Source organism: Eptatretus burgeri, chromosome 9 (assembly GCF_056783735.1).
Source record: "Eptatretus burgeri isolate ZD-2024b chromosome 9, Ebu_testis_v1, whole genome shotgun sequence".
NCBI lineage: Eukaryota > Metazoa > Chordata > Myxini > Myxiniformes > Myxinidae > Eptatretus > Eptatretus burgeri.
In genome coordinates this window covers 22,470,501-22,495,500 of record NC_140969.1, presented here as the reverse complement: position 1 = coordinate 22,495,500, position 25,000 = coordinate 22,470,501, and the positions used below count along the sequence as shown (strand labels likewise).

General features: G+C 50.1%; 2 protein-coding genes across 3 annotated transcripts in view; one reads left to right on the top strand and one right to left on the bottom strand.

The window, feature by feature from the left end:
• The window catches only part of LOC147019699 (mucosa-associated lymphoid tissue lymphoma translocation protein 1 homolog), a 102,467-nt gene that overhangs the window by 39,180 nt on the left and 38,287 nt on the right, over positions 1 to 25,000 (bottom strand). The window contains 5 exon segments of the mRNA XM_085894353.1: positions 12,919 to 12,993; positions 15,971 to 16,148; positions 16,260 to 16,344; positions 16,498 to 16,616; positions 18,469 to 18,507. Coding sequence (XP_085750479.1) covers positions 12,919 to 12,993; positions 15,971 to 16,148; positions 16,260 to 16,344; positions 16,498 to 16,616; positions 18,469 to 18,507 — 496 coding nt within the window.
• The window catches only part of LOC147019700 (uncharacterized), a 74,865-nt gene that overhangs the window by 47,410 nt on the left and 2,455 nt on the right, over positions 1 to 25,000 (top strand). For both annotated transcript variants that reach the window (XM_085894355.1, XM_085894354.1), the window contains one exon: positions 24,112 to 25,000. This exon is cut by the window's right edge and continues 2,455 nt beyond it. In XM_085894355.1, the coding sequence (XP_085750481.1) occupies positions 24,462 to 25,000 (539 nt within the window). In that variant the 5' untranslated portion in view covers positions 24,112 to 24,461. The remainder of the gene's footprint in view (positions 1 to 24,111) is intronic.

Here is a 25,000-nt window from a genome sequence, read left to right as displayed (position 1 = left end):
ACCGATTGGACGGAACAAAAGTGGGCGTGTGTCGTTTTTGATCCGTTTTTGAAGTGGAAAATCCGTGGTTTTGTACACGCTGTTCGGCGCGCGCCCTGCACGAGTCCAACACCGGTACCCACAAGCGGCGCAAGAACGGTGGTGATGCGACGGTTGCGAGGTGTGACATGAAGCGGCGCCGCGGTGGGTGGTTGATGTTGTGGTTGGTGGTGGTAACAATGGCGGTTGGTCCAAAATAAAGATAGTAAAAGAAAAACGGCTATCCTGAAGAGTCGCAGCACGCATGAATAACATTTATTCCCACTAGACAACGGGTTTGGGCCAAACTACACATATACTTACGGAGATATCTCACCTAAGGGACCTGAATGGTGGTTTGCGAATTTGGTAACCACAACACTACCCCCTCCCCTTTTTACAGACTCGTCCCGAGTCGTCAAATTCTCGTGTGCCATCATGTGCAGTTTTCCCCTAGTACATTTTACCTACGGATCCCTGAGTGCGACATTCATGGTATTCGTGTCCCCAAAATAAATAACCTGAGGGCTGCGTAACTACCTAAACAAACTCACTCACACGGACGACTAATAAAATTGCCGGCGCTAAGACAGACATGCCAGGGGCGCACTCATATTTACAGTACATCTTAACCTTAACTTACAAATTTTACACTAAACCATGGCCCAGGATCACTGAACTCTGCAAAAAGAAAGCAGTTAGCAGGGAGCCAGGCTGCCCACATGCAGTCTCTGGCTCAAAACAATGCAGGTGACAGGGAACGTGGCTGGCTGCTCACACGCAGTCCAAGGCCTTCCCTTTTGAACTGAACGCAGTGAACCACAACGGTGCATGGGCTGCACAAACGCAGTCTCCGTGCCAGCTCAAGTGGCACACGCAATGAGCACAACGAATGGATGGATGGACACAAACACGGTGCACGGGCCGCCACTGCAGGCCCGTGTTGTAGCTGCCAACAGGGCAGTTCTCGCAGCTTGCAAACTGTTGCCTTCTGATCCTGGCGCACATGGAAATGAACGGGGGGGGCAAAGCAAAAATTGAACGGGGCTGGTGAGCATGGGCAGTGGGCATGGCATGGCAAAGGCAGCAGGCAAACTCAGCCCGCAGAATAAGGCCGCTGCAGGCAAACACAGCCGGCAGACGAACTGGCCGGCACAGGCCTTGCAGAAAACAGCTGCAGACGATCCAGCCGGCACAGGCCTTGCAGCAAAACAACAGCTGCTGATGAAGTGGGCCGGCCTTTGCCTTGCAGCAACGCAGCCAGCAGATGAAGCTGGCCAGCCTTCGCCGTTCAGTGGAGGTTGGTGGAGGGAGTGCGGTGGTGCTGGCCACTCGGAAGGCGGGCTCGGACCTACCCTACGGTCTCCCTCCCAACCTATCGCCTTTGCCTGTCACTGTCCATACCCACTCCCTTAATTTGTCCAAACCCCAATTTAGCCCCAACTTATTTTTTTTATTTTTACTTCCCCACTATAAATCGTCCCCTCACCCCCTTTATCGTCCTTGTTCGGCTAACCTATCCTGTCACCTAGCCTACTCCCAACCCCTACGTTCCCTTCCCGGAGGGGAATAAGGGAGAGCTAACGTCCTGTGTCGAGGCCCAACGAAGCCTCAGAATGGCCTCCCCAGAGTTCGGCGATCTTAACACCAAGTGGGTCCAGCGGCCCACAACGAGCGAGGGGATGGATGGTGCGGAGGGGTGCATCTCCTAATCTACCCTAACCATTTAACTGTTAAACTACCCCGGGGCTTTCAACAAGCGCCTCTCGCTTAAACTATTGGTTCTAACAACCCAGATTCCCGTCGCCTGTGTTGGTGTCCTCACAATTTCGGGGCTCGCCCCCCCAATTTTCTCTCCGTGCCCTCACACGGTCTCCTGGCTGGGACACGTGGCTCCCTTTGGCAGGCACGACCCTCTGCCGAATCTCCCGCTATGGCACCCCCGGGCACTACACTGCCTCCGAGCCTACCAGCTCCCTAACACCGGGGAGTGCCCCCTATGGCACCTCCCCTGAAACACACACGTGGCAGGCTGGCTTCCCAGGCCCCTTTCCGAGGGTCACCCTTGCCCACAACACTGCCCACATGGCTAATGGCGCCCCGGGCCCCCGCACCAAGCAGGCGCACCCGTGCCCACTACGCTATCCCGGCCCCCCATGGGCCCTTGGCCTACCGCGGCCGACTAGCCTGGTGCCCGGGGTACCCACTCAGCGATACTCACCTTTCGCAGCCACGCTCCCAAGCCCGTCAACAGGGCTCCTGCACCCCTCCAAATGGGTCTCGAGCCTACTTTCCCACCAACAACAAAACGACCTCCATTTTTCAATTTGACTAACCCAGCTAACTCAATCTACACTGACCCCGGGGTCCCTTGGGCGGGAGTCACTCCTCCCCCCAATCACTCATCGCACCATGCATTCCCCATTCACTCCATACACACAGACCCGCTGGCCTCACTCACTCACCAAGCACATGCTTCCACCTCACTCAACATGTACACGCTTCCAATTCACTCACCAACAACTCTTCAACACACACACCACTGAACTCTGCCATCCTTCTATCTGCACCCCCTAACTAACTCGTGCTCCCACGTCGTCCCTTACACTATAGCACATTCCTTTTAACACTACGTAGCTAAACTACGTCCCCTCTACACATTCACAAGTCTGTCACTGTCTCCAAACTCAAAAATTCATTTTATTTCCCAACCTAAATCTGGCTACAATCCCTCTAACTAATCCATTCCACGGACTCCATGAGGACTTACCCCTGCCCCATGGAGTCGGTCTAACTAAGCTAACCCTTCCCCCTAACTAGTTTCCATCCTGTTCCCAGGTAAGGGGGTCTTCCACCCCTTGCCCAGGAATCCTGTGCACCCGAAAGTGAGGCTTGCCTTTTTTTTTTTCATGCGCATCACCAGCGCGGCAACTCGCGCACTTTGCACCTGCCCGTGACGTCATGCAGCTGCACGTGTTCCTCGTCCCTCCTTGGACGGTTCCATCCGGCAGAGATACCCCTCCTGCCGGATTCCAACCCCACGTGCAGCCATGACGTCACCGTGCGCATAAAAAAAACACAAGCCCCACGTCTCGAGGGGTTCCCCACGCGAACACATGTGCTTTGCCCGTTGGAGCTTAACACACACGATCGCGTGGAGAACCCGTCCGGTCCAAATCCATAATCCTGCCTAAACTTTGTCCGTCCGCGGGATCGGCAAATCCACCGCGTGCGTTTCCGGACCGGGACTTCACTCTCGCAAGCGAGCACGTGGCGGTCTCGTGCGTTGCACAGCACGGACCGCGTGCTCACTGCTGGGTGAACCCGGCACGGTCCCCGAAACAACTACAGCCGCTACTCGGCTTTCTTTCTTCTCATGTCGCCTTCGTCGTCGCCATTCAACCCACGCACACCTGCGTGTTACGACGCACACAGTCCACTCCATCACATTCACACCGGGAGACGCGGCTGCGTGCTCCCGCATGCCAACCGACATCTCCCTCACATACCGCTCTCTCACACACACGGTCTCCCTTGCATACGGCCGTTCACTCACGCGTTCCTCACTACTCACACAAACCATACTACTCACACACGCGGGGCCACTCACCCGCGGTGCCTCACTCACACACGCGGGGGCACTCAACCGCGGTTCCTCATCCACACTGGCCGTTTCACTCACACACACGGCCTCTTCCACACACGGTGCCTCATCCACACACGCGGGGGCACTCACCCGCGGTCCCTCACTCATACAGGCCGTTTCACTCACACCCACGGCCTCTTCCACACACGGTGCCTCATCCACACACGGCGTGCTGGGAAGCACGTACTCTGGCACCATCGCTACCACACCACTCACACACGGGGACGCACCCACGCCTTGCACCACACACACAGGGACAACCACACTGGGGATTCGTGTCCCCACAAGGGTCTCCGGGGCCTCTATACCCCCCAAGCTCTCCAAGCACCCGTTCGCAGCACTCCTCCCCTCAACCTCGCAAAGCACGACCGAACTCACCTGGTCGTGACTCGCCTCGAGGGGGCATACTCCCTCCCCTCGTTCCTGGAGGAGGCCATCCAGGTGCTCGCACTGGGTCCCTACACGCTCCGCGAGCTCACCCCATTATCCTCCACTACCTGTGCGTGTGCGTCACTTACCTCGTCTTCATCGTGTTGTCACTCCTCTATTTTTTCTGTCTCCCGTGTCTCTATACATTTATAAGTTTCTGTCGTCGTCACCTCGTGTCTCGTCTCACACGTTTTGGTCTCCCCATTTAATTTTTCCCTTTTGGTCACCGTCGATTCCTCTGTCACGACCCTCGCCCAACACGCCCCCCGAATTATTTTTTCACCCGCCTCCACCGCGGGCCTGTCAGCCGTTGCACCCCCTTCCAGCTCGTTTGCTTCCACACGTGGATTCGCCATTCCCAGCTCCCTGGTCACGGCCTTCATGCCCGCCTGCAGGCATCGGCCCATGTTCTGCGTCTCACCCCGTAGCTCTTTCATTTCCTCCTTCATGTTTGTTTCCATTCCGTTCATTTGTTGTGTATTCGCATCCAATTTTTGTGTATTCGCATCCATCTTTTCGTTCATGCCTTTCATATCCGCATTTATTTGTTGTGTATTCGCATCCATCCTCGTTTTTACTTCGTCCATTTGCTTGTTCATGTTCGCATTCATCTTCGCTGTCATTGCCGCCAGCATGGCGCATAGCTGGGCCATGTCTAGAGAACATTGTACTTTACGGTAATTCTACATATCGACGGTCCCCTGTGCCAGTGCGCATGCGCAGCCTGACCCGGAGCCAGGGATGTTGTGGGTGTTTCAACCTGTTCAATACTTGTTTGATTATTGTCGTTCCACGCTAATAAAGTGGTCGAACAAATTGAACTCTGTTCTTATTTATAATCAAACAACTTGATGCAGTCGAGTAAAGATCGTCGGTGCTGAGGAGGACACGACTGGGTGAAAACGGACCACGAGAACGTCGACAGTGAGTTTGGATTTCTCGGGTTCTGTACCCAATCTTCGCCCCCAGGACACTGTACACACGTGTGCATCACCGAAAATAGAACGTTTACTCCAGAATAACTGTTCCTATGGCGCCGGTGGAAGCCGAGTGCCCGATCGAGGGTTGTGACTATATGGCTACACACGCAGAGGCGGCAGTGGTGGCCGCCATGTTGAGTATACACGGCACTGTACGCACGCCGCCGCCCAGGGCGGCGAGCCTCGAATGCCAAGATGGAGAAACTCAAGCGTCCCTCCATAGCACTGGCCGGAACGGGCGAGGCCTGGTCGTACTTCATAACCCGCTGGGGCGAATACAAAACAGGTACTAAGCTTGTCGGACCTGACATAGTCGCGCAGCTACTGGAGTGCTGTGAGGAGGAGCTGAGAAAGGACCTCACTCGCGCGGCGGGTCGGAGCCTCGTGGGCAGCGATGAAGAAGACGTCCTCGCCGCCATGAAGGCGCTCGCCGTCCGGACGGAGAACACGATGGTAGCTCGAGTGGCCCTGTCTAACATGCGGCAGGGACACGAGGAGCCCGTCCGGTCGTTCCACGCCCGCATCAAGGGGCAGGCGGACACGTGCAAGTATGAAATGAAGTGCACCAAGGCGGGGTGCGATCAGGTCAACGACTTCACCGAAGAGATATTGCGCAACGTGGTTGCCCGTGGCATCGCGGACCAAGCAATACAACTTGACCTACTCGGTGAGAAGAACCAGGACATGCCATTAAAGGACATGATAGAGTATATCGAGGCCAAAGAGTCTGGAAAACGCTCGGCATCGCGCCTGCTTGACACTCAGAGCACGGACGCGATCAGTAGTTCGTATCGGCGGGGAAAGCGACAGGACGTCCGCGCCAGAGTAGGAGCCAGGCCGGAAAACGGAAGGCCAAGCCCGAAGGAGTATGCATCTACTGCGGCGAGGTGGGCCACGGCAAAACGCCTCAATGGCGCGCCAGACGCGCCGAGTGCCCCGGATACGGTAAAGTGCCGGAAGTGTGACCGCCAGAATCACCTCGACAAGGCGTGCCTGGGCGGCCGATCGGCAAGACCCCATCTAAGGAGACCGACGGGATGTACCACGAGCAGACGGCAGCCTTCGTCGAGCTATGCACGGTCACCATGGCCAGCACAGAGGACGAAATGCGCACGCTTCCCTCGCTCACCACCTGTACGATGATATGTGTGATAAGTGGATGAAACGCATATCCCGACCCGCAGCCATACGTCAACCTCACTCTCACCAACAAGCGCGAGGATTACAAAGCGCTGGGTTTTAACCTCCTGAAACACACCGCGCGGTAACCCTACCCGCTATGGCCAGACACGGGTGCCAGAGCTGCCTGATCGGCATTAAAGTCGTCCAACAAATGGGGCCTGAGTACCGAGGACCTCATACCTGTATCCATGACCATGAAGGCCGCAAACAACAGAGGAATTCGTATCCTCGGAGCCGTGGTAGTCAGATTCGCCGGTAACAGTGACGGACGCCGGAGATTGGAGACGCGCCAAATCGCGCATGTGACGGACTCCTTCAGACCGCATATTCCTCTCCCGCGCGGCCTGCATGGACCTGGGAATGATCTCGGACAGATTCCCGACACTCGGAGAGGTGAATCTGGACGACCTCGGAATTGTGCGACTGCCCGCGACGCGCGGAGCCGCCGACTGCCGACCGCACTCCCATGCCAGCGACCGAGGCCAACAGAGAGGCACTACAGTCACATTTACTCAGGATGTATGCTCAGAGCACATTCAACACGTGCCCACACCAGCCACTACCGAGAATGACCGGCCCGCCACTACGCCTTATGCTCAGTGAGAACGCGACACCGGCTGCCCATCACACTCCCATCTCCGTGGCCATACATTGGCAAGATGAGGTAAAGCAGGCCTCGACCAGGACGTTCGGCTCGGCGTGTTGGAGGAAGTACCCTGCCGGCACGCCTCGGTGACATGGTGTCACCGCATGGTAATTTGCGCGAAAAGAATGGCAAGCCGCGACGCACCGTCGACTTTCAGGCCTTGAACAAGCATGCGTTCCGCGAGACCCACCACACCCAATCCCCGTTCCACCAGGCGAGACGCGTACCTAACGGGAAGCGCAAGACAGTATTCGACGCATGGAACGAGCACCATAGCGTCCGCCTACACGAGGACGACCGCCACAAGACGACCTTCATCACTCCATGGGGGCGCTACCGGTACCTATCTGCCCCACAAGGGTATATGGCATCGGGGACGGTTACTCACGACGATACGATGAGATCGTCGCGGACATTGGTAACAAGACCAAGTGCGTAGATGACACGCTCCCTATGGTCAGACACGATTGAGGGAGCTACTTCCAGGCGGTCCAATGGCTGGATATATGCGGCCGGAATGGAATCATCCTCAACCCGGAGAAGTTTGTCTTCAGCGCACCCACGGTGGACTTCGCGGGCTTCACCATCACCATGACCGACGTGCGACCATGCAGCCGCTACCTGAAGCAATCCACGATTTCCCACAACCGCGTAACATCACCGACGTCAGATCGTGGTTTGGGCTTGTCAACCAGGTGGCATACGCCTTAGTATGGCCGAACGAATGCAGCCATTCCGGAAGCTCCTGAAAAGTGGAGAACGCTTCCAGTGGTCCATGGAGTTAGAGGACATATTTCGCGAGTCGAAAGACGTGATCATACAAGAAATCGAACACGGTGTCCGCATATTTGACAAAACTAAGCCAACATGCATCGCCACGGACTGGTCGAAGGAGGGAATCGGATTCTGGTTGCTTCAAAAGCACTGCCGATGCGTGCCAGTTAGACCATTCTGCTGCACTGATGGATGGAAAATAACCCTGGTCGGCAGCAGATTTACACACGCGGCAGAATCCAGATACGCGCCCATAGAGGGCGAGGCTCTCGCAGTCGCGGACGCCTTGGACAAAGCGCGCTACTTCGTACTGGGCTGCGAGAACCTGATCGTTGCGGTAGACCACAAACCACTGCTGAAACTCCTTTCGGACAGAGCACTTGACGACATACCCAACCCCCGCCTCAGGAACCTCAAGGAGAAGACCCTGCGTTATCGCTTCCGCATCATACATATCCCGGGAATGAAGAACAAGGCGGCAGATGCCATGTCGCGCAGCGCAGTTGGCACCACGCGACCTCCACTCATGAACCTTCCAGATGACAATGCCACCATAGCGACCCACCTCCAACCAAGCACGCACACCGACGTCCTGTCCCTCCTACGCCAAACTGAGCCGGAGTATGACGACGACGTCGAGGACAACCTGGCATGGTGTGCCGCGGGCCTCGAATCATTGCGATCAGTAACATGGGATCGCGTCAGGGAAGCCACCAGCAGCGATGGCGATATGCACATATTGGAGGGAATGACAATGAACGGCATCCCCGACTCAAAAATCGAGATGCCAGAGACAATTCGCGATTATCACCAGTACCGCGAGAACATTACATCGACAGATGGAGGATCCTATACAAGGACCGAGTAGTCATACCACCCTCACTCCGCGGCGATGTGCTGAGCGCCCCACACGCTGCCCACCAGGGCGTATCAATGATGACCGCCCGCGCAGAATCCTCTGTATTCTGGCCAGGCATGTCGGCCGACATCAGCGCCACTCGGAAAAACTGCGAACACTGCCACCGGATGGCACCATCACAGCCTGGAGCGCCACCAACTCCACCTATTCCGGTCGTTTACCCCTTTCAGGCAGTGTGCTCGGACTTCTTTGTACACAGGGGTGCACACTACCTTGTGACAGTGGACAGATACTCGAACTGGCCGATCATCTCAAAGTCGACGGGTGGCGCCGCCGGACTCATAAACCACTTACGTCGCGCCTTCGTGACGTACGGGACACCAGAAGAGCTCGCGTCGGATGGGGGACCGGAGTTCACCTCCACCGAGACCAGGTCATTCCTGCACAGATGGGCGTACACCACCGCTTGTCATCGGTGGCCTTCCTCACAGCAACTGTCGCGCGGAGATTGGAGTTAAGACAATGAAACGACTTATCACGGACAACACCAGCCCGCAGGGGAGAACTTGACACTGACGCTGTGCAGAGAGCGATACTACAATATCGTAACACGCCTGACCCTGACACGAAGATCTCCCGGCAATGTGTGTCTTCGGCCGCCCGATACGCGATTTCATCCCACTATCCCCGGGAAGTACAGACCGCACGACACTTGGCATGAGACCCTGAAAGCGAGGGAGGAGGCCCTCCGCAAACGTCATATCCGCACAGCCGACACCTGGGCAGAACACACCAAATGCCTTCCGCCACTTGCTGTAGGGGACCAAGTCCGCGTACAGAACCAGACAGGATTCCACCCAAAAAAATGGGACAAGACAGGCAGTATCGTGGAGGTACGCCAACACGACCAATACGTGATCAAGATCGATGGCTCGGGCAGAGTCACACTTCGGAACAGGAAATTCCTGCGCAAGTTTAGCCCAGTTCGCAATGACCAGCTGCCACCCCGGTCTATCTATGATGATCTAGCAACCCGAATCACTGTACCTGCACCCGTTGTAACACCGCAACTGCCTGACCTCGACAGCGAACCCGTGACATCTGCGACGCCAACGGGGCCCACGCCGGCACTGACGTCAGTATGCACACCCCGGCGCAAGACGACACCCGTTTTAGACACGCCAGCAGCACCAGGACGAGGCACACCGAGGCGCGCGATCCTTCAGACGCCACCATCGGCCCCTGAAACCCCGAGAGCCCCATCCCCACTGGGGCCCGATGTGACACCACCAGCACCAGCGATAGGTCAACGCCGATCCACCAGAGCGACCAGCGTGCCTGCCTGGCACAAGGACTACTCCATGGAATAGTCACACGATGGGCGATATAAACTTTTGTTCATTCATTAAACTTAATATTTTCTCAGCCTTTATCTATTAACATAATAAAGACTCGGAGGGAGATAGAGAACATTGTACTTTACGGTAATTCTACATATCGACGGTCCCCTGTGCCAGTGCGCATGCGCAGCCTGACCCGGAGCCAGGGATGTTGTGGGTGTTTCAACCTGTTCAATACTTGTTTGATTATTGTCGTTCCACGCTAATAAAGTGGTCGAACAAATTGAACTCTGTTCTTATTTAATGTCGGGTGCGCTTGAGTGAGCCATTTCGGCAGGGGTTGGGGAAGGGTTTTGGTGGAGAGGGGGGGGGGGAGGTGTCATACACCGCGGCCGCTGCCGCACCCATTTCGGGCTCTGGGTTCAGTTGGGCGAGTTCATGTTCCTGCACGGGCATTCCATCCTGGGCCATGGATCCTACACATTCTACATCCACTTCTAATACCCCCGGCTCCCGCTCGCCTTGAGACGCCATCTTGCTTCTCTTAAAGGGTTAATTTCGCTCGCTCGTAATTTGGAGGGAATCGGGGGTCGCTTCTCTCACCCCTGGACCGATTCCCGTGAATTTAGCCGGAGACAGGAGAGCCCGTTTTCCTGTTCTCCGATACCAGTGCCGCGAGGAGGGCGATGAATTTGTATCGCACGACCTGACACCAGTGTTACGGATTCGCGCCCGCCGGCGTGCTGACGGCCACGTAACTCGAATCGCGGCACGTCGCCCACCGGACGGACAATCCAGTCGTGACCCTCTCGGACTAACGCCGGGAACCAGTCACGGGTGGACCTTTCGGTCTCACCGCGATCGAGCCAATCAGCCCCCGCGTGGGATAGGGTTGCTCGCCAAATTCGACCTACCTAAGTACCCACACGGAGGGTAGACCGGGCGATCGCACCTCGCCGCAGGTCGACTTCGGACACGGGCCACTTAAGCGACCCGTTCTGTACTATCGGGATAACCGAGCGGTGTTATCGTCGGCCTCGACGGTTCGATTAATTATCGGGCGTATTCAGCCCACTACCAACCCTTTACGTGAAGTAAGATTACGTGAAGGGATTCAATAGAGGAAAAGACGAAGCGAAGCGGGAAACAGTTCAACACAAAGCACATTTATTCGTGATGAACGGAAAGCACACATATTCAATTCCACCAAAAGCACATAGAAAAGGAAAAGAAACACAATGCAATTTTACACAAAAAGCAAATGCGACAATGCAGATCTAATACCGATTACGCGAGCACACGGCAACACTTATACAATTTTACTTCACAGACGGCGCCGACAACACATATCCAAAACCAAGGAAAAGAACACCCTCAAAGATGAGGCGGGCCTGAGGCCGAGACCGGGTCGGGCCTACCCGTCTGGTGATGAGACGCGGAGCGGCGATGGTGCCTCAACTCCGCGGGCCTCGCGGGCAGTGTCTGGTAGGGGGTGGGAAAGGGGCCCCCTTGGTCGCACTATCTCAGCGCGGGGGGAAACAGGAGGGGGTTGCTGATGCTCGGGGTATAGAGGATTTCTACTCTGCCTCGAGTCCCGCGACGAGCGTCTCCACCTCGGCCAGGTCGCGCCGTCGGCCTCCCTGGTGTGCAGCTCCCTGCACGACGCGAGCACCCCCTCGTCTGCCCTCGCCGCCTCTCCACAGCTCCGTCTCCTTTTGCTCCGACTCCAACGCACACGACGACGACCAACTCCTTCTTGCTTCTTCTTCCCAACTCCACCGCCCGCGAAGTCTCCCTATTCTCCCTACTCCCTATTCACTTGACTGACGAACACGGTCGCTTATATAAGCCCCGTAGCTTCGCTCTCTCATCTTTGACCCCCTGCCTTCGACCTTTCACCTCGCTCCCCATTGGCCCGAGAAAAAGTGGGCGTGAATGCTTTTTGATCCATAAATTTGCATATAGCGATCGCCCTCCAACGCCCTGGAGGCGGGGCCAAATCGCCCCTCGCTCACCGATTGGACGGAACAAAAGTGGGCGTGTGTCGTTTTTGATCCGTTTTTGAAGTGGAAAATCCGTGGTTTTGTACACGCTGTTCGGCGCGCGCCCTGCACGAGTCCAACACCAGTACCCACAAGCGGCGCAAGAACGGTGGCGATGCGATGGTTGCGAGGTGTGACGTGAAGCGGCGCCGCGGTGGGTGGTTGATGTTGTGGTTGGTGGTGGTAACAATGGCGGTTGGTCCAAAATAAAGATAGTAAAAGAAAAACGGCTATCCTGAAGAGTCGCAGCACGCATGAATAACATTTATTCCCACTAGACAACGGGTTTGGGCCTAACTACACATATACTTACGGAGATATCTCACCTAAGGGACCTGAATGGTGGTTTGCGAATTTGGTAACCACAACAATATATATATATATATATATATATATATATATATATATATATATATATATATATATATATATATATATATATATATATATATATATATATATATATATATATATATATATATATATATATATATATATATATATATATATATATATATATATATATATATATATAAAAGGGTAATGAATTATTTTATGAAAAAAACATGTAGCACACCAAATTTTAAGTACTTTCTGATGAGGTAGCCATATATGTTGCCATTGTGGGTGCATGATTGGCTGTGAAATGTCACAAACTTTTCACAGCCATATATGAAGTGCTACGGCAATGTATGGCTCACGAAAGGCAATATATGGCTCACAGAGGCTATCAAGTGAAATGGCTCATGAAAGCACGAAAGCTGTGGCTCATGAGAGCTATCAAGTGAAAAATATAACTCCTATCTGTATGCATACCTCACCGTTATATAAAAATATAATGGTGAGATGTAGTAATTCTTCGGAATATGGATTGTAAGTTTTTTTTCATCTCATAATAAAATAGGATGTTTTATGATAAAAGTTTAGTAATTGCAGCTAAAAATTATTTTAAAATAATTATGAGGATTGAAGTGAAGGCATACTGTACTGTGAGTGACTTACGTGGCATAGCCGAACACAATGTTGCCAGTCACCTCAAACTTCACCGGCTCTGGCACAGAAGTGTCATGGACATTCCTGCAGCACAGGAAGACCTCCTGGCACTATTCTCAAAGCACAGTGCAATGTGATTATAAATGTCTTTTACTTAGTAATTGTAGACCTCGATAGCACGCTCAATACGGGACTTTCAAAATGATGTATACATGCTAACGAGGCCTTTCGCGCATGCACTGTGTGCGTTTTCAGTGTGACTCGTTTCTGCTTTTCAGGGCACTTTTAACCTGCCGTCGCTAGCACGAAATCTGAATTCAAATCGTCTTTTTAAACATAATATTCAGCATTTAAATGAAGGAGTGGCTTTCAAAATAGTTAACCATAGTTGTTGTTCCTGGATGCAAATCAGACTCACGGGAATAGAGGAAATCCAAGAAATAACAGTGGAAGTCAGGTGTCGACTTCTTCCAATTTCCTGTTAATATGCAAAAATCGAATATAATTACCTCTGCCACCAAAAGTGGACGGAGGTTATGTTTTACCCTGTTTGTCTCTCTGTTTGGACAAAACTTGGTGGACAGGTTGGGTCTATGACGAGGACGAATTGATGAAATTTTAGTGAAGATCCGGATCCCAATACGAGAATTTTTAAAGTGATTCCTCACCATTGAGAGATAGGGCCAAAAACGATATATAGTACAGCACAATATCTCAAAAAGTTATGATTACATTCGGACGAAACTTGGTCGAGAGGTTGGGTGGGTGACAGGGACGAACCAGTTAGATTTTGGTGAAGATTTTTTATTATTTATTTATTTTTTGTATACCTTGTCGAGGCTCGTATAAGAGCTAACACACAACGCGCAGCAAGAAGGGCATGAGACAAGAGGGGTGGGAGTGGGAAGGACAAAACAGAGGGGAACAGAGACATGAGGAGAAGTGAAAGGTAGAGGGATGGGGTGGGGAACATGGGGTATACAATATGGACACCACAGGAACTTTCAGGAAGGAAAGCAGGGAATTTGAAGGAGGTGGGTTTGGGGTGGATTAACGGGGGTAGAAAAGATAAGAGATGGTGGTCAACAGTGTGGACCTCAAACATCTTCGGTCTCCACTCTAACTTGACAGATTTTTCAATCCAGGTCCCTGCCGACAAACCAGACATCATCTGTTTAGCAGAATCCTTCCGCCCACAGGACGTTTCCAACTTAATGTCTCTCCCAAGTTATTGTCTCCTCCGATTTTTAAGGCCTGAACCACGACCCGGCGGTGGAGTTGCACTTTACATCAAGTACCTCTGACTGTGACTTCCCCTCCAGTCCCACCTCTTGTTCATCTATGTGTTGTGATATCCCCAAACAGTGATGACTCCATTTACATTTACATCTCTATCTCTCTCTACATGGACAAACTTTTAATCACTCATCCCAACTCTCTCTTCCTCACATTTCAATTGTCACCATGGAAATTGACTGGGTGGTGGTTCCTCTCTCACCCACCATGGCACTTCAGCAAAGGACTTCTGTGACTCCATGGGACTGACTCAATCTGTAAACTTTCCAACCTGGATTTCTTCCAATGGCAAATCATGCCTTCTGGACTTGGTGAAGATCAACTTTCCACCAAGTGTCTCCTGCTCTTCCTCTGCTCCAATTGGTTCATGTGATCATGTGCTTGTGGAAGTCATCATCCCTCTGGTTATATTCTTGGAGAGCTGCCTCAATGTCGGCAAGTCTGGCAGTTCACTCAAGCAGATTGGGAGGAATTGCAAGCAGCCATCTCTCTTCAGAACTGGTCTCCCATATCTATAGTACCTCCCCTGATATTAATCCAGCCTGGAAATTCTTACACAAAAACTTGCTCACTTTCTCTCTCTTTCTTTCTTTCTTTTCCCTCTCACTCTCACAGATTCATCCCATCTCATCTTTAATTATCCTACCTTTATTCCTGCCCATTGTACACTGAATTGCTCTGAAATAACTTTCCTTCTCTTCTTGGAAGGCTAATCTGACCAAAGGCAATCTCAGTGCATTCCAAAACTACTGCAACAAGTGTGTTCATTCTCAGGAGAGCCAGAAAACAACATCTGTCCATCCTCAAGAATGAACTTTGAAACTTGTCTCCCTCCTCTACAACCTGCTGGCATCTTGTTATGTCTGTCTCTGGAGTATGCATCCCTTCCATCCCTTCTCTTACTTCAAATGGCACCACAGCTCTGACTGCTAGTGAGAAAGCTGAATTGCTCAATTCTGTGTTTGCTTCAAAATTTGTGTCCCGAACCTCTCATGCTCGGTACCTATCCTTCCCTGTCGTACCCAACTGCTCCTGGATCCTGTGTCTTTCGTACCTGAGAAGGTTCTTTCAACCCTCAACTCTGACTTTGCTACTGGATCGGATGGTATCTGCTCACATGTCCTAAAAACCTGCTCTGCTGCTCTTGCACATCCTCTCTCTGCCATTTTCACATGACCATTTGTGCAAGGTCATCTTCCACCTGCTTGAAAATCCACCAACATCACTGCACTCCATAAAATAGGTGCAAAAACTCATTCCCTGAACTTCAGACCTATCATAAATCATCACCAAGGTCGTGGAATCCATCATCACAGTTGATATGAAATCCTTCCTTTTCTCTAACAACCTCATCTCAGATCACAAATTTGGTTTCAGACCAGGTCATTCCACCTTGGACATACTGCTTCTACTTACCCAACAACGGACGGAAGCCCTCAATGTCATTCATGAGATCAGGGCCGTCTCTCTGGACATATCTCGTCTGGCATCCTGCCTTACTCTCCAAACTCTCTGCCTATGGCACCTCTTCAGAACTTTTTTTTTTAAACCACAACCTGGTCAAACATTTAGAAAATGTCTTTTAGTGTCTTTTTTTTAGAAAAAAAAATGCTGGAAGTAGTCCAGAACAATCCAACTGTACACCTTACTGTACAATCCAGACTGATTAGGCATCAAATTGGCCAAGGGCAGACTGACAAAGCAGAAAAGAGGCAAAGCCTATTCGGAAATAGTCCAGCTCGACACAGAGAAGCATGTTGAATACCTCTTGCGGCACATATCCAACAGCAGAACATTGAGGGCGGTTTTATGATGCTGCATGGCAGCCAGTAGTGGTTGAAGGTGAACGCAATCTGTGCTGTGCTGGGTAATTGGTGCATCCACGGGTACGAGAAATGCCTGTCCCAGGTTTTCGTAACCATGTCCGGCATAGTAAACAAGGCCTGTAACAATGAGGAACATAGATAGTAGATAGTACGAACCAATGTAATCATCATGCCTATCAAATACCATTGTCCATTAAAGTTTCGATGCTATCTTGTGGAAGGCTTTACCATACACTCCTTCACCAAGGAGCTCCAGAAACTCATTCAGAATGCTGTGCATTTCAAATAGAGTGAGGTCTATGGTGGACAAAACCTGCCAGGCAGACAGACGTGTGAAAGGTATTTTGAGGGTCAAGCCGAATCTTTATCCCAATCAAATAAATATCACAGCACCACACACAAAACAATGAGGAGTTGACAACGACAAAGGCTATAAAGCATCAGTTTGTCAAACGTGTCCCAGCACCTTAAATCCAAGTTGCCGTAGGAGTATTCCAAGCGTGTACACATCAAACATTGGAGCACGCAGCTTGGGATGGTGATGGTAGCTCTGATTGCCGATCAACAGGGCCACCTTGTCTACAGCTGCAAGTCCGGCGGATACAACACAAAAAAATATTTGTGAGGCCTGTATAGCATTCATCATACTTTTTGTTTCGCAGAATCACAGAAAGAGAAATAGCGGATGCAGTTAAATTATGAAGGCGTGTTGAAAAGGAAAGCCTCCTATTCTTTTTGGCAAAACAGGTAAAGACATTCGAATGAGTCAAAGCACAATCCACACATTAGTTCGTCCCGCCAATGGGTGTGAAATTTTTTTGTTGTACACGTATAGAGTCGAGGCTCGTGGAAGAGCCAGTACACTGAACAGATCAGGATGGAATAGACAAAAACAGGATGTAAAGGAACGGTGGAGACGCACACAAAAGGAACAGTCGAGAGAGGGGGAAAACATCAATAATAGAATTGAGGGCCAAGATAGAGGGAGACTTGGACAAACAGTGTGTGTGTGGAGGAATGGGGGCAGGAGAGGATGCTTGGGGTGGACAATATGGACACAAAAGGAAACTGGAAATTACCGTTTTCCCAAGGAGGGAAAGCTGGAAATTTGGAAGGAGGAGGGATTGGGGAGGATCTGAGATGGTGGTGAACAGCTGTCTTGAAGACCTGGAGGGAAGAACGAGGTTCAAGAGAATGTGGAAATTGGTTCATGGAAGTTGGCAGTGGTCCTGGATTTTGGGAGTTTCACTAGAAGGGTGTTAATTGTGGACCATGTGAGCCCTGCAGAAACCTGGAGGGGGTGGGGAGGCGGGGGGAAAAATCACAGAAAGAGTAGAGGGTGCAAGACCAGAAATGAGGTGGTAGAAGATGGAGAGATCAGTGACCTATCTGTGATGGCAATGTGACAGGCCCATAGACTTAGCTTCGGCTTGGGAGATTTCAATAATCTTAAAGGCCTTGATTTCTACGGTGTCAAACTGAGCAATGTGTGAGGCAGGTGCACCAGCCCAGAGGAGAGAACAGTGCAAGCAGCCATCTCTCTTCAGGACTCACAAATCCAAGCATGTACACATCAAACATTGGAGCACATAGCTGTGTTTGACCAGCTTGTGTTTTTGTTTTTTTAAGGGAAGAGACTGCAACCTGCCTGTCTGAAGGATAAGGGTTGTCAAGGCAGATGAGGGAAGAAGACTTGGCCCAGCACACTGCCTTGGGGCACTCCAGCCTCAACAGGAACAGGAGATGAAAAGGTTTCGTGATTCTAACACGAGATGTCTCGGGACTACGTTGGTCAAGATGGCGAGGATAGCTTGACGGTGTCAGTGCTATAAAGCATAAAGTGCTGGAGATGAGAGTTGGGATGACTGACTGGGGTTGACAGGATGACTGACTGGAGAAGAGTGGAGAGTAGAGTGCACAATTACGATCCTGAGAGTAAGATATGGTCAATGAAGTAGCACCACAAAGGATCACCAGCACCTGTCAGATTTTAATATGTTCCCCAAACTTCACAGAGAGCATTTTTCTTCTGACAATGATGTCACATGACCTCTGTTAAGCGCGAGTCAGTAGGACGTACAGTCGCATCGTGATGACATCACAAAACTACTTAAACGTTGGTCGAAATGTGTCCACCACAGTGGTGATTATGTTGACATACATATGCACCATGGTAGAATAAAGGTTGATGCCAGTATCTGTCTTTGTTTCATTCAAATATCTTTATCTGTTTTGGAGAAAAAGAATAGGAGGAATTACTTTTCAACACATCCTCATATGAAGGTTGATTTGTTCCACAAATTATTTTGACGCTCGAAAATTGTTTAGTCCTGTTATTGGAAATTTGATCATCATTAAGCAGATGGAAAAATTCATTTTTTGAAACCCCTGTGGTTGTTTCCCAAACCCGTGCAGGTATGGAGCCATTTTTACCTACCAAAGTATTCCACATCCTTTGAAGTATCTTCTTGGATCCCTGAATGAAAAAGGAATAAGGAATTTCAGATGTAACCTGATAATCCAGAACAAAAAGCACCAAAATATGTCTCTTACTTTGGAGATGTCTTTTTTTTTCCTTTCTTTTTTTTTGTATACCTTGTCGAGGCTCGTGTGAGATCTAACACACAACGCACAGCAAGGGGGCATGAGACGAGAGGGGTGGGAGTGGGAGGGACAAAACAGTGGGGAACAGACACATTAGGAGATCTGTGGAAGGGAGAGGGATGGGACAGGGAACATGGGGAATAGAAGACGGACGTTACAGGGACTTTTAGGAAGGAAAGCAGGGAATTTGAAGGAAGTGGGCTTGGGTGGATTATCGGGGGTAGAAAAGATCGAGGATTTGGATGGGGGATGACAAGAGGTGGTGGTGAACAGCTATTTTGAAAGCCTGGAGGGAAGAATGGGAAAGAATAGAGTGAGGGAGTTTATTCCAAAGGTGGGAAAAAAGAGGAATGAAAGAGTGAAGGTGAGCAGTGATTCGTGATTTTGGTAGTTTTACCAGAAGGGGGTTGTTGGCGGACCTTGAGCGCCCTGTGGAAATGTGGTGGGGAGAAATTGCAGAGCGAGCAGGGGGGGGGGGCAAGGCTGGAGAGGAGACGGTGGAAGACAGAAAGACCACCGACCAACCTGCGGTGATTGAGTGAGAGGCCCAAAGACTCAGCCTCATTGCGGGAGATGCCGATGATCCGAAATGCCCTAGTTTCTACAGCGTGAAGCCAATAAAGGTGGGAGGCAGGAGCACCAGCCCAGAGGGGAGAGCAGTACTCCATCAGGCTACGGACACAAGCTTTGTAAGTGGTCAGGAGCTCAGGAGGGCCGGGAAAGGACTTTGCACGATGGAGGATTCCCAGTCGGCGACTGGCTTTGGAGGCGAGGTTTGAAATGTGGCTTTCCCAGGAAAGGTCATGGCAGATAGTGAGACCCAGAAGCTTGAAAGAAAGGACTTCTTCCAGAGGATTGTTGAGAAAGTGGATGGGGGTGTTTTCTAAACGATCTTTTCGAAGAGACATAGTGAGAGTGTGAGATTTGTCCGGATTGAAAGACATGTTCCATGTGTTGGACCAGTTTGTGATTTTATCCAGATCTGCAGTGAGCGAAGAAGCTGCTGCTTGCCGGTCTGATGGATGACCGAAGGTACGGCAGAGGGTGGAGTCATCAGCAAAGAGATATAGAGGATTTTCCAGAGAGTCGGAGAGATCATTGATGAAAACCAGAAAAAGAACAGGGCCCAGAATGCTACCTTGAGGAACTCCAGCCTGGACAGGAAGAGGGGATGAAAGAACTCCATTTTGGGCCAAACGTTGACTGCGACAGGAGAGGAAGTCTGCGAGCCATGAGTGGAGATGGCCTTGGATACCATGGGAAGAGAGTTTGGTGAGTAGGGTAGGGTGCCAGACTGTGTCAAAATCACGTGATATGTCCAGGGATACGGCTCGGCTTTTCCTGTCTGGCATTGAGGACCTCCATCCATTGTTGGGAGAGCAGAAGCAGCATATCCAGGGTAGAGTGACTTGGTCTGTAACCAAATTGCTGATCGGAAATCAAGCCATTGGAGAAGTGGAAGGATTTCATGCCTGAGGCGATGATGGATTCCATAACCTTGCTGATGATTGGGAGAATGCTGATTGGTCTGCAGTTGCAGGGATCTGTTTTTGCACCTTTTTATGCAGGGCAATGATGTTTGCAGATTTCCAAGCAGATGGCAGATGACCTTGAGCAAATGAGAGGGTGAATAGAACAGAGAGAGGGTGAGCAAGAGCAGAGGAGCAGGCTTTGAGGACATGTGGGCTGATGCCGTCTGGACTGGTTGCAGAATCTGAGTCGAGGTTTGAAATCAAGCTCTCCACCTTGTCAGGAGAAAAGGACACAGAGTCCATGGACAGTTGGGTGCGACTGGGTAAGGTGGGTAGAGAAAGTGATGGGTTTTTGACACAAGATTTAGCTGCAAACACCGAGTTTAGGCATTCAGCTTTTTCACATGCGATATCAGCAGTGTGGCCATTTCAGGTAAGGGAGGGGATGGAGGGGGAACATACACCAGAAACAGATTTGATTAGATGCCACCAGGATTTTGAGGAGGGAGAGAGGTTTGAGAGTTCAGACGAGATTAGAAAGATGTTGTTTTCTGGCTCTCCTGAGGGTAGACACACACTTGTTCCGAGCTTTATGGAAGGAACTGAGATTGCCCTCAGTTGGGTTTGCTTTCCATGAGGCAAAGGCAAGTTGTTTCAGGACAACTGCCTCGCCACAAGCTTCCGTAAACCAAGGGCAGGAGGAAGGGGAGGACAACTGAAGACGAGAGGGAATAAATCTGTGCATGAGGGAGAGCAAGTTTCTTTGAAAGAATTCCCAGCATGCGTTGATGTTGGAGAAAGTAGCGATAGGAGACCAGTCTATAAGTTTGAGGGCTGCTTGGAGACCCTGCCAGTCGGCTTGAGTGAAATGCCAGACTCGACGGCGGTGAGGTGGTTCTCTGATAATAGCCAGAGAGATGTCCACTTTGACAAGGACGTGGCCAGAAGAACCGATTGGAGCGAAGGAAGAGCAGATATTGTCAGGGAAATTTGTCAAAATCAGATCCAGAAGAGATGGAGTACCATTGGTTGAGATCCCGGTCGGGAAGTTGACCGATTGAGTCAGTCCCAATGAGTCACAGAAAGCTTTTGCTGCAGTGCCATTGCAGGTGAGAGAGGTACCCACACCGAGCCAACTGACATGATGACAATTGAAGTCGCCACATTAGAGGAAGAGAGAGTTTGGATGAGAAGATAGAAGATGGTCCATGTTTTCGGATAGTGAGGTGTAGATGGAGTCATCACTGTTTGGTGGAGGGTACACTACACATATAAATATGAGGTGGGAGTGGAGGGAAAGCCGTAGCCAGACGTATTCCTGGCGGTGTGGGGGAGTGAGGGCAGTGCATGGAGAGTGAGGAATAGAGTCTTTGATGAAGAGAGCAACTGCTCCACCAGGACGAGGCTCAGGTCTGTCAAACCGGAGGAGGGAGTAACCGGGGAGAGATTCTTGGGAGTCAGACACGTCTTGGGGGAGGAAAGTTATTGTTAGGCAGATTATGTCTGGTTTGTCAGTGGCAACCTGTATGGAAAGATCTGACAGGTTTGAGCGAAGGCCCCGGATATTTGAGGTCCACACTTTTAATGAAGAGGTAGCGGAGGAGGCTTTGGGTGCAGGGGGTGGGGGAGGGGGAGGGTAGGACAAGGGACGAGGGAGGGAGGTAAGCAGCGTTGTTGAAAGAGTGTGGGGGATTGTAGAATAACTAGGGGAGGGGCCGAATGAGGAGGAGAAATGGCTCTGTCGTGCTGGGGGAGAGGGGGACAAGAGAGGGGGAAGAAGGCAGTTGAGGATTTGAGGAGGTGGAGTGAAGAGATAGAGGTGAGAGGGCAGTGGAAGGAGACAGCTTTGTGGATGAGAGGGGGTTTCAACTTTGAGAAGGATGAGTTAGGGGGATGAAAGGTGGGACAAAGGTGAGGGGGAAATTTTTGAGAGAGGTGAGAGGGAGGCTTGGAGGGAGAAGAGTGGGATGGTTGCTTTGAGAGTGAGAGTGAGGGGTGAGAGGGGTGAGTTGGCACTGAAATTGGAAAAAAAGAATGGTTGATGGAAAGCGAACATTCATAGCAAACTGGGGTTTTAAAAGGTTTTAGGTCAGAGATGCGATTTAACACAATTCTTGATGGATGCAATGAAGGCGAATTCAGAGAATGGAGAGAAGAAACGCTGTAACAGTTGGATTTTTTAGGCAAGGAATGAAGGAGAGGTCAAAATGAGAACAGTCTGTTAAAATAGCAGAAGAGTAGTGCATTATGAAACAGTAAAGAGTACCACATGTGTGAGAGAGGAAGATGAAGCATTATAAGAGATTGTTTTTGTTATTATTATAAATGTTTGAGAGTTTAACAGATTAGGTCATGGAAGTGTTGTAGAAAAAAAAAAATCGAGGAAGAAGGAGGAGGAAGAATGAGAGGAAGAAGAAGAGGTGATGAAGAAGAAGAAGAATCAGGAGAAAGGTAGCATTTTTTTTTGTTTGTTTGTTTTTTGATTGAAGATAAGAAATAGAGTGATTAGTTGGGAGGGATGGGGGACGTTAGGAAAGTGGGGAAGATAGAAATTGAAGGTAATGGGGAGAAAAAAAACAAAGAAAACGATCGTACACCAAGGGGAACCGGTAGGCCTCAAGCCTTAGCCTCAAACACCCGGTAAGACATCGTCGACAAAAACTCACAAAATTGCATGATTTTTGAAACAAAACTGAACTAGGAACACACAATAACATGTAGGTGAGAAAAATAAACAGTTAAAATGGGACAAATAACGACCAGAAACTTAACTTTGAGATCGTCAGCAGAGAGCCCCTAAGGAGACCTCTTGACGCTCCAAACCCGGAACCGGAAGTTCTTTTTAAAAAGTCTTTTAAAAAATTATCAATTTTTGCTGGGTTTACCTGTTTGGAATTCCCATTTAACCACAAGCCTCTTGATGTTGAAGTCTTTGGATCAAATCCCATCATCTGTTCATTCAACCATTGCCTATCAATGTCCTTGTGTTGCACATGAAATTACACCGATGTTTCTGAATGTCTTTGTTCTCTCCACCACCAAAGGTGAAGGAGGTTATGTTTTCACCCCTCTCTGTCTGTCTGTGTACAGGATATCTGAAAAGGTTGTGGACGGATTCCGATGAAGCTTGGTGGATAGATTCATTGTGTGACAAGAACAAACTTATTAGATTTTGGTGAAGATCCGGATCCGACTACTATAATTTTTGAAGCGATTCTTCACCATTGAGAGATGGGGCCAAAAATGATACATAGCACGATATCTCAAAAAGTTGTGGACAGATTCGGATGAAATTTGGTGGACATGTTTGGTGTTTGGCAAGGACGAATTGATTGGATTTTGGTGAAGATCCGAATCTGGATCTGGGTACGAGAATTATTTAATTTTAAAGTGATTCTTCACCATTGAGAGATCGGGCCAAAAACGATATAGTACTGTATAGCATTACATTTCAAAAATGTTTGGGCCCGATATGTTCTCGTGGATCAGGCATTACCTGGTGAAGGTATGCGCTCCACCGAGTGCCCTTCTACTTCTGCATGTTTTAGAGTCTTAAACCAGAGCAAAAAATATGTAGTCCAGTTGCCAGGTTGAGTACCTTGTTGTTGCGAGAAGTGTATTGTTTTTTGATGGTTTCATACTCGCATGGGTCTATAGAAAAAAATTAGCTTGGTTGCCGGAGTGCAACCTTGGGGAACTCCGATAATTTGCATAAATCCAAGATGGTCACCGCGGACGGAGGTAGAAAATAACTTTTCAACCAATCAACCTACAATCACGTGTGATACATTTTTTTTCCGTATAATTTTGAGGTGAGGAATCGATTTCTGAGGTCAGTTGTGTGGTTCGGGGTCAAATTCAGGGTCAAAGGTCAAGTTCAATGTCATTTTTGGACTATTGAGGGGTTTAAAACTTTTTGACCCCTGCATCAACTGCAGATCACTCCGACTCGATAGTTGATGAACGATCCCATTGATTCTAATCTCACCTCTTCTTCTTTTCAGAGAAACGTATGATGGCTGACTCAAGGTGTCTTCTCCCGGTGTGTCACGGAGGTGGAGAAGAAACGAAATTCACTGAGATCGGGATCAAGAAGCTCATCTCGTGCACCAAATCCCATGGAGATGGGGACCTGCAGGCTAATATAAGCTACAGAACATTATTGATGTTGGTGGAGATGCAGCAAGCATAGCCTGCCACAAAGGTTGCAACTGTACTTATACATCAAAAGAGAAAATTGAGAGAGTGAGAAAGTCACAGAAAAGAAAGGCTGAAGATGAGGGTGTAAGGACATCTACAAGGTCTCATACTAAGGTAGCTGACAAAGGTGTGTTTAGAGTACAAACGTGATTGTATGTTCTGTAGCGAGGAATGTTTACCCATTGATGATAGACACCCAGAAAGATGGGACCGTGCTCGTGAGTGTATGACCGAAGAACGTTTTGACACAGAACGTAACCCACTCCCAACTATGAAAGATATGCTCCTTGATATTGCTGAGCAGCGTAATGATGATGTCGCGAGAAGGGTCAAGTTGCACCTTGCTTTTGTTTCTGATCTACCTTCTGCTGAGTGCAAGTACCACGTCCGCTGTTATCACAGTTTCACGAAAGTCCCCACATATGCTGATTTGCCAACTGGTAGTGCAGATGAAAATGCTCTGAAGGAAGTCATCGAGTACATGAACCGAGACAGGTCCAGAATATGGAATAGTGTTGAACTGCATTCCCTGTACTCGGATCTAGGTGGCAAGCTCTCCCGATGTGACATGTTTAGCAAGTTGACTGACTGCATGAGTAAGGATGTTATCGTTGTTCGGGTAGATGGCTGTGCTTCCATTGTTGGTTTCCGTGAGTTCGTTGCTAAAAGTCTCAAGATAGTTAAGGTAGACGA